The sequence below is a fragment of the Bubalus bubalis genome, chromosome 4 (assembly GCF_019923935.1).
Source record: "Bubalus bubalis isolate 160015118507 breed Murrah chromosome 4, NDDB_SH_1, whole genome shotgun sequence".
Lineage (NCBI taxonomy): Eukaryota > Metazoa > Chordata > Mammalia > Artiodactyla > Bovidae > Bubalus > Bubalus bubalis.
The window spans coordinates 59,397,001-59,406,653 of NC_059160.1; the positions used below are offsets into that span (position 1 = coordinate 59,397,001).

General features: G+C 39.7%; 1 protein-coding gene across 11 annotated transcripts in view; it reads right to left on the bottom strand.

Annotated features, from left to right (window-relative positions):
- The window catches only part of CFAP54 (cilia and flagella associated protein 54), a 313,162-nt gene extending 312,142 nt beyond the window's left edge, over positions 1–1,020 (bottom strand). For all 11 annotated transcript variants that reach the window (XM_044941473.2, XM_044941468.2, XM_044941474.2 and 8 more), the window contains exon 1: positions 692–1,020. In XM_044941473.2, the coding sequence (XP_044797408.2) occupies positions 692–1,011 (320 nt within the window). In that variant the 5' untranslated portion in view covers positions 1,012–1,020. The remainder of the gene's footprint in view (positions 1–691) is intronic.
- Between the last annotated feature and the right edge of the window lie 8,633 nt (positions 1,021–9,653).

Consider the following 9,653-nt stretch of genomic DNA (forward strand, 5'->3'; position numbering starts at 1 on the left):
TACATTTCTAACGGTTTCATTTGCAATGTGTTTTGACTGGGAAAGAAAGATGGTTAACACAAACAGGAAAGAGCCTTAAAAACAGGTAGTCTGCAGTTTGAGATAATAACATGGTGATGGAATCCAAAAAAAGGCAAACGTGCAAAATGAGTCACAAAATCAAGAACAAGTTACTGTGATGCTGTTAATAGTAGCAGTTGAAAAAGGAATAAAGTACAAATGCTCACAGAATGACATACTTCATGGCATCAAGAATTAACTTTTTCATGAACCTAAGTGACCTCAAAGTTATTCCTTTCCCTCCATATACAAAACTGTACCCACAACATGGAAAGTTGTGAAACCTGTGAGTGAGCCAAAACTTCATTGGCATGCACTGGCAATTAGAAGACAGTCAGAACAAATGCTGAATCATGTGAACTTGTGAAATAGGAAACATTTCTTTGTTGACTTTTATTCTGACCCGAGCAGGAAGTCAAGACACATTTACCAGGCAATAAGGATTGTAATAGCGACGAGTCTTCACTTCTTAAACTTTGTGTGTATCTCCGGGCCCTTTGGCCAGGTTCTGCATCCTCAACACCTACCAGCTCCAGGGACCACCGCCTGCCTCCTCAGAGCATCTCCTCCTCTGGCCCTGGGAGTTGTCTTCTCCGGACAGCACCCGCCCCAGGGCCCTGCCTCTGCTTACCAAAGCCGGTGGAACTCATATTTCTGTTCCTCCGTTGTAGCTAAAGCCTTCTTTCTCTTCATGAAGTCTAGCAACTCCTGAATCTCCTTCTCACAGGAGGCCAGGAGTGGGTTTTTTGCGTCCAGCGGCCCATAAAATACTGCGAGGGGCAACAAGTCCTCGTGGCCGGCCGAGCGAGACTGTGGGCTCAGAGAGCTCGCCTTCGACTCCACCAGGGTCGACTTCGAAATCCCAGTAGAGGGCGGGGGCGGAGTCGGCGGCGACACAGAAGTGGGAGACACGTTTGGTGAAGAGACCGAGCAGGTGCCTTGCGCCGCCATGTTGACGAGACCCGGGCCCGTCCCGGGGTGTGTGTACACGCGGTTGCCTGGCGACGGTCTCGTGGTAACCAGGCATCCCGCGAGCTTTCGGGGAAATACAGCGGCCCCTGGAGGGCAAAAGAAGAAAAACCTTGTCCAGAAAGCAATGTTACTCCTGAGGTGTTTTTGCTGTCTTGCTCACCGCTAGATGTTATAACTGAGAGGATTCTGGAGATAGAGCGAATAGGAGAGCCAGAAACTTAGGATCACATATCCAAACTATACTTTTTCCATTTCTACCACTTAATAATGATGCTCATTAATATATGCCAGGAGTTATTCTAAGCATTTGAAACAAGTAATCTCATTTGCCCCATTTAATCATCATTATAACTTTGCAATTCTGGATATTACTAGTATCTCCATTTCACAGTTTAAGAAACCAAAGTTTAGGGAGGTTTAGCCATTTGACAAAGGTCAGAGTAAACCGTTGGAGGTTTACTCTGAAGGCAGGGATCTGCCTTCAGACTCCAAAGGCTGTGCTCAAAATGACCTTCCCCACCACCATGCACTCAAACTAAGGTTAGCAAAAGAACTAAAAATAGTTTAAGAATCAAGTGCATGCAACTGATCCACTCTGGTCCCTCTTATTGGACCTTGAGGTCTGTAACTGCGGATGATGTTGGTGTCTAGTAGTTATGACTACTCTGTTTATTCATTTGTATTTCAGCCTTATCTTGATTATCACTATATTTTAAATTCATAAGCATTTAACTCAGCCTTAACCTGTGGACATTAATGTGTACTAATGCTTGAAGTGGTAACTCTCAAAGAATTTTGCATTTTAAATGGGGATTTTAGGAGACTTTGCTTCTGATGGGGAAGCGATGGCCTCAAGGGAACTATTTGGGGGCAAGAGAAGTTCTTTCCCTGAATTATGGGCAATAGTAAGTTTATTTATAAATTTAAAGTATGAGTTTCCAACTAGTACAGAACTTGCTTTCTTTCTAAATGTTATGCAGTGCCAAAAATTGTCTAAGAGAAGGATCAGAAATATTTGATGGCTTAGGAAAAGGGGTCTTTAACATTGAAAACTGTTACTAGTCCTGTAAAGACAGTAACCTTTACACCCTGTCAGCCCAATTTCCCACTTAAGATTAAGAAGCTTATTGGACCACAGACTGATTTCTTTCAGGGCTGACCTAATTTCTTGCAGACTCTCTGGACCTGTGCTAATTTGCAAGGTTGGCCTAGTATGCCATGTGTACTGTACCCTAATATTCTTTGAAGGCAAATGATGATGATTTTGCATTTCAAGGCAGGTAATTATGGCCCAAGAACCTTCCTGGCAAACAGCAAGCTCCTCTGACACCAGACTACCAGGAATTCAATTCTCCAATAAGAATGTAGAAATATTCTTTGATTAAGATGTTTATCTTATCTCTAAGTGAGCAGTAAAAATGCTAAGATTTTAAAGAATTTAGGCCTAAAGAAATAATTTATCTTTGGGGCATTTACAAAAAGTATTAATAAACGTTTTTAAAAAGTCAGCTTGGTAAGTTCTTTCTCTTCCCATCCTCTTATTCTTACATAACAGACATGTCCACTTCAGATCAAAAGCTGGTATAATTTGCCACTGAGTACTGTCTTTTATATTGATGAAAGTGAAGCTGCAGGATAAATGTAAATTAAAGTGGTCAGAGAGGAGGAAAGAAAATAAAAATAAAACACATAAAGTAGATTTATTCCCCCTTGATCTGACTGCTCTCTCAAACAGCTTTCATAGCTCAGACACATATCAGTCAGTAGTAAAAGAAAATGTGACTAATTAAATTCAAATACTTGAATTATGAAACATTGTATCTTAGTCATTTTCCTCCTTGCACACACACTCAAGCTAACAACGCATAACTTTCAGTAGTTTTTGAAAGCTCATCTGCATGTTTAAATGGGTGCTATACTCTGAATCATCACTGTGGTAAGATGGATATTTCCATTTTCTTCAGTTTAAATTATATTTAAATCATGTTTTTTAAATATTTTTGAGATGTTATCTTTCTGATAATGAGAAGCAGCTATTAGGATATCTTTTCTATTTCCTTGTCACTTCGCTTTATTCTTTTTACTGTAGTGAAAGAATAGAGCTTTGCAACTGTCTGACAGCTAAATAATGTAAATAGCTTCCTTATAAATAATGTAAATTGCTGTTTCCTTATAATTAAGGAAATTAAGTGTCTGCAGGCTGCAGGGATCCTTTTGTCCGTTCAAGAGTCTTTATCATTTAAAGTTACTGTTAGAGAAAGAATAAATAAAGTTAAAATTCTTTCTATTCCTAATGTGGTTGTTAATCATTTGGACTGTCTGAAGTATGTAAGATATTTTTTAAAAAAGCATGAAGATCTACCTTTCCTACCTATCTAATATTTAGACCATTCTTAATTTCATGCTTTCCTTCAGTGAAATACAGCCATTTCTTTCGATTGAGTTCAGTCGCTCAGTCATATCCTACTCTTTCCGATGCCATGGACTGCAGACACCAGGAGAGGAGACACCAGGCCTCCCTGTCCATCACCAACTCCCAGAGCTTGTTCAAACTCATGTTCATCGAATCGGTGATGCCATCCAACCATCTCATCCTCTGTCATCCCCTTCTCCTGCCTTCAATCTTACCCAGCATAAGGGTCTCTTCTAATGAGTCAGCTCTTAGCATCAGGTGGAGCATCAACTTCAGTATCAGTCCTTCCAATGAATAATCAGGGCTGACTTCCTTCAGGATTGACTGGTTTGATCTCCCTGCAGTCCCAGGGGCTCTCAAGAGTCTTCTCCAACACCACAGTTCAAAAGCATCAATTCTTCGACACTGTTTTCTTTATAGTCCAAATCTCACATCCATACAGGAGCACTGGAAAAATCATAGTTTTGACTAGATGGACCTTTGTTGGCAAAGTAATGTCTCTGCTTTTTAATATGCTAAGTGGGTCACAGCTTTTCTTCCAAGGAGCACGTGTCTTTTAATTTCATGGCTGCAGTCACTATCTATAGTGATTTAGAGCCCAGGAAAATAAAGTCTGTCACCATTTCCATTGTTTCCCCATCTATTTGCGATGAAGTAAGTGATGGGACCAGATTCCATGATCTTAGTTCTTTGAATGTTGCATTTTAAGCCAGCTTTTTCACTCTCATCTATCACTTTCATCAAGAGGCTCTTTAGTTCTTCTTCTCTTTTTGCCTTAAGGGTGGTGTCATCTGTGTATCCCAGGTTATTGATATTTCTCCAGGAAATCTTGATTCCAGCTTGTGCTTCATCCAGCCTGGCATTTCACATGATGTACTCTACATAGAAGTTGATGAGCAGTGTGACAATATACAGCCTTGATGAACTCCCTTCCCAATTTGGAACTAGTCCATTGTTCCATGTCTAGTTCTAGCTGTTGCTTCTTGGCCTGCATACAGATTTCTCAAGAGGCAGGTCAGGTGGTCTGGTATTCCCATCTCTTTAAGAATTTTCCACAGTTTGTCAAGATCTACACAGTCAAAGACTTTGGTGTAATCAATAAAGCAGAAGTAGATGTTTTTCTGGAATTCTCTTGCTTTTTCTATGATTCAACGGATGTTGGCAATTTGATCTCTGGTTCCTCTGCCTTTTCTAAATCCAGTTTGAACATCTGGAAGTTCGTGGTTCATGTACTGTTGAAACCTGGCTTGGAGAATTTTGAGCATTACTTTGCTAGTGTGTGAGACGAGTGCAATTGTGTGGTACATTGAACATTCTTTGACATTGCCCTTCTTTGGGATTGAAATGATAACTGACCTTTTCCAGTCCTGTGGCCACTGCTGAGTTTTCCAGATTTGCTGGCATATTGAGTGCAGCACTTTCACAACATCATCTTTTAAGATTTGAAATAGCTCAACTGGAATCCCATCACCTCCACTAACTTTGATCATAGTGATGCTTCCTAAGGCCTGCTTGACTTCACATTCCAGAATGCCTGGCTCTAGGTAAGTGATCACACCATCATGGTTATCTGGGTCATGAAGATCTTTTTTATATAGTTCTTCTGTATATTCATGCCACCTCTTCTTAATATCTTCTGCTTCTGTTAGGTCCATACCATTTCTGTCCTTTATCGAGCCCATCTTTGCATAAAATGTTCCTTTGGTATCTCTAATTTTCTTGAAGAGATCTCTAGTCTTTCCCATTCTATTGTTTTCCTCTATTTCTTTGCATTGATCACTGAGGAAGGCTTTCTTATCTCTCCTTGCTATTCTCTGGAAATCTGCATTCAAGCGGGTATATCTTTCCTTGTCTCCTTTGCCTTTCAATTCTCTTCTTCTCTCAGCTATTTGTAAAGCCTCCTCAGACAACCATTTTGCCTTTTTGCATTTCTTTTTCTTGGGGATGGTTTTGATTGCTGCCTCCTACACAATGTCACAAACCTCTGTCCACAGTTCTTCAGGCACTCTAGAACTGAAGTGCCTGATTCGATCTATCAGATCTAATCCCTTGAATCTATTTGTCACTTCCACTGTATAATTGTAAGGGATTTGATTCAGGTCATACCTGAATAGTCTAGTGGTTTTCCCTGCTTTCTTCAATTTAAGTCTGAATTTGGCAATAAGGAGTTCATGATCTGAACTCCTTAAAGTTCAGATCCCAGTCTTATATTTGCTGAGTGTATAGAACTTCTCCATCTTTGGCTGAAAAGAATATAATCTATCTGATTATAGTATTGACCATCTGGTGATGTCCATGTGTAGTCTTCTCTTGCATTTTTGGAAGAGGGTGTTTGCTATGACCAGAGCATTCTCTTGGCAAAACTCTGTTACTCTTTGCCCTGCTTCATTTTGTACTCCAAGGCCAAATTTGCCTGTTGCCCCAGGTATCTCTTGACTTCCTACTTTTGCATTTTGCCATTTTTGAATATGTCATAAATGCATAAATGAACCACATATTCCCTGCAAGAAGCAGATGACACACCCACAACTAACCCTGAAGAAGGCATACTATGAAACATGCTGTAATAAAGACTTTCCAATCCTATAGGAACCCCAAAATGAAGTTTGGGACTAGAGAGAGAATAAAGGATTCTAGAGGAAGTGATGTTTTGACCTTGAACCATAACCACTCTTCATTAATAGAAAGGTCTTTGCAGTAGGCTTTTGCCTAATTACTGGGAAGCACTGATGGCTCAGCAGTAAAGAATCCACCCTCAATGGAGGAGATGCAGGTTCAATCCCTGGGTCAGGAGGATCCCCTGGAGGAGGAAATGGCAACTCACTCCAGTATTCTTGCCTGGAAAATTCCACGGACAGAGGAGTCTTGTGGGCTACAATCCATAGGGTAACAAAGAGTCAGACACAAGTGAGTGACTGAACACACATGTCATAACCTAGCACCGAAGACTGGCCGCTGGCAGAGTATATAAACAAGTGGTGATGGTTTAGTCACTAAGTCGTGTCTGACTCTAGTGACCCCATGGACTGTATAGCCCACCTGACTTCTCTGTCCATGGAATTTCCCAGGCAAGAATACTGGAGTGGGTTGCCATTTCCTTCTCCAGGATATCTTCCCAACCCAGAGATCAAACCTGTGTCTCCTGCATTGCAGATGGTCTCAGGCATTGCAGGCACATTCTTTAACCAGGGAAGTCCCCATATAAATGAGTGAATGAAAAGAAAAAAAGCAAGATGAAGAACATTTCGGATATTCCTAACTGAGAGAAAAGACTGAGTCAGGAACAAAGTCATAAGCACACACAGCAAGTTAAATAAGAAAATTTGCCTAGTGTGGTGAGTCATAGACAGCAGAAGATGAGGTGGAAACAGAAGCATGATCAAATCAAATAGATAGTTAGAAAATATGCTAGAAATTTTGACTTAGTTCTGTATTCAGTGGGGAACCTCAGTTAGAAAAACAATGTCATGTAGAGGTTAAAAATCCAATTCCAAACTAATATCAGGCCAGAAATCATGGTTAAATACCCAGTTCTTCCAAGTTACTTAAGCTCAGTTTGCCTTGATTTCTTCATCTGTAAAAAGGGAATGAAATAATAATACTACCTACCTCATAGTTTTGTTTTGTTTGGAATTAAATAAGTTAACATATGTAAAACTCTTAAAACAGTGCCTGGCACATAGTGAATGCTATATTGTTGTTGTTTAGTCACTAAGTCATGTCCAATCCTTTGCAACTCCAAGGAATGTAGCCTGCAAGGCTCCTCTGTCCATGAGTTTCTCCAGGCAAGAACACTGGAGTGGGTTGCCATTGCCTTCTCCAGGGGCTCTTACTGAACCAGGAACTGAACCTGCACCTCCAGCATTGTCAGGTGGATTCTTTGCTGCTGAGCCACCAGGGAAGCCCCAAGTGCTGTACAAATGTTTGTTAATATAATTATTCAGTTGGGAACCATTGAACATCCTTAAGCAGAAAAGAGTATATTTTATGTATTTTAGAAAGAAAACTATTATGGTATAATGAAAGATTTGCATGAAGAAGGTTACATCTGATCTAAGCCCCACAGATCATGACATCCATTATACACAGTCAACAACGAGACAGAATCAGTCAAACTAAAACCACAGATAGAAACAGAGCTGGAATCAGTAGGAAACCAAATTCTGATCAATTAAGTAAAATGAGAGTCATGGAGTAATACATAATTTATATAACAATTATATTAAATGTAATAATATATATTTTGTTTTATATTTCATTATATATATATAAACATATGTAGTTGTTGCAAAATAGAAGAAATTCTAACAGAATGTATTTATAATCTTACAGTAAAGTCTTCCCTAAAAGCTACAAAACTGAAAGACAAAAAGGAAAATACAGATCAATTTGAATACATTAAAAGGCAAACTTTTGAAAGGAAGAAAGATACCACCACAGAAGTAGAACAACAAAGCATATATTGGGAAAAGATATTTTTAATGCATAACATACTGTGTGAATATTGTTTTGATAAATATCAGGAGAAGACTAATAGAAAGACTAGCTAGGGCTTCTCTTCTCTTCATGTCTTTTGGGTCGACCCACCCTCACACCTCAAGGATGTATTTTCCTTTGCTTTCTAAATAAAACTGAGATGTAACACAGAGCTGTAACACTGGTCTGTCCGTCACTTCAAATGTTTGCTGCAGTGAGATGGAACCAAGGAAATTACACACTCTCCTGACATATATGGTGTTGATTCTCGGATTTAACCTGGCTGAAACAATCTCGGCTTGGCCCCCTCCCCTTCCTCTCCCCGAGGCGGAAGCCAAGCACAGCAGAAGCCCAACTCAGTGAAAGCTCCCGCAGTAGAAGCTGAACACAGGGAAAACAGCGCAGGGGAAGTGACAAGAAGCCCAGCATGCTGGAAACTGGAACAGCAAAAACGAACTCAGCAGAAAGCTCATGCAGCTCAGACTCAGATTCCAGAAGACCTCCTGTTAAGCCTGAACCTCCAGTTTAATTGAAACAGAAGAAACATTGTTGAAATGCGGCCGAAGAAGAGATCAAGCCTTGAGCCTTTGGAATGGGAGCACTGACTCCAAGACCCTAGATGACCAGAGAACTAACCCTAGGGAGTATCAAATAGTTAGAACTCACACAAAGGAAACCACTTGAACACAAGACCACACAACCACCAGTAGTACCCTGTGCAGGACGCCTCATCTAAACAACAAACAAAAATACAAACCATATCATCAGCAGACAGGATTACCACCTCACTCAGCCTTGACCATCAGAGGAAAAACAAACAAAGAAACAAAAAAACTCAGCACAAATCTCACCATATACGAAGCTTACACAAACCACTGGACCAACAACCTTAGGAGGGCAGAAACCAAAAGGAAGAAAGAATTCAATCTTGAAGCCTGGGAAAAGGAGATATCAAACACAATAAGTTAAAAAAAAATTTTTTTAATAATGAAAAGGCAGAGAAATACTACACAAATGAAGAAACAAATTAGAAACACAGAAGTCCAAATAAATGAAGAGTAAACAGGCAAACTACTTGAAAAAGAATTTGGAATAATGATAGTAGAGATGATCAAAAACCTTGAAAACAAAATGGAGAAAATGGAAGAACTGATTAACAAAGACCTAGAAGAATTAAAGAATAAACATACAGAGATAAACAACACAATTACTGAAATCAAAAATACATCAGAAGGAATCAATAGCAGGATATCTGAAGCAGAATAACGAATCAGTGGACTGGAAGACAAAATGATGGAAATAACTTCTGAAGAGCAGAATAAAGTAAAAAGAATGAAAAGAACTGAGGATAGTCTCAGAGACCTTTGGGGCAATATCAAATGCACCAACATTTGAATTATAGGGGTCCCAGAAAAAGAAGAGAAAAAGAAAGGGTATGAGAAAATTTTTGAAGAGATTATAGTTGAAAATTTCCCCAGCATGGAAAAGGAAATAGTCAATCAAGTCCAAGAGGCTCATAGAGTCCCATACAGGATAAACCCAAGGAGAAACATGCCAAGACACATACTAATTAAACTAACAAAGACTAAACACAAAGAAAGAATATTAAAAGCAGCAAGGGAGAAGCAACAAGTAACATACAAGGGAAACCCCATATGATTAACAGCTGATCTTTCAGCAGAAACTCTGCAGGCCAGAAGGGAATGGCAGGATATATTTAAAGTACTGAAAG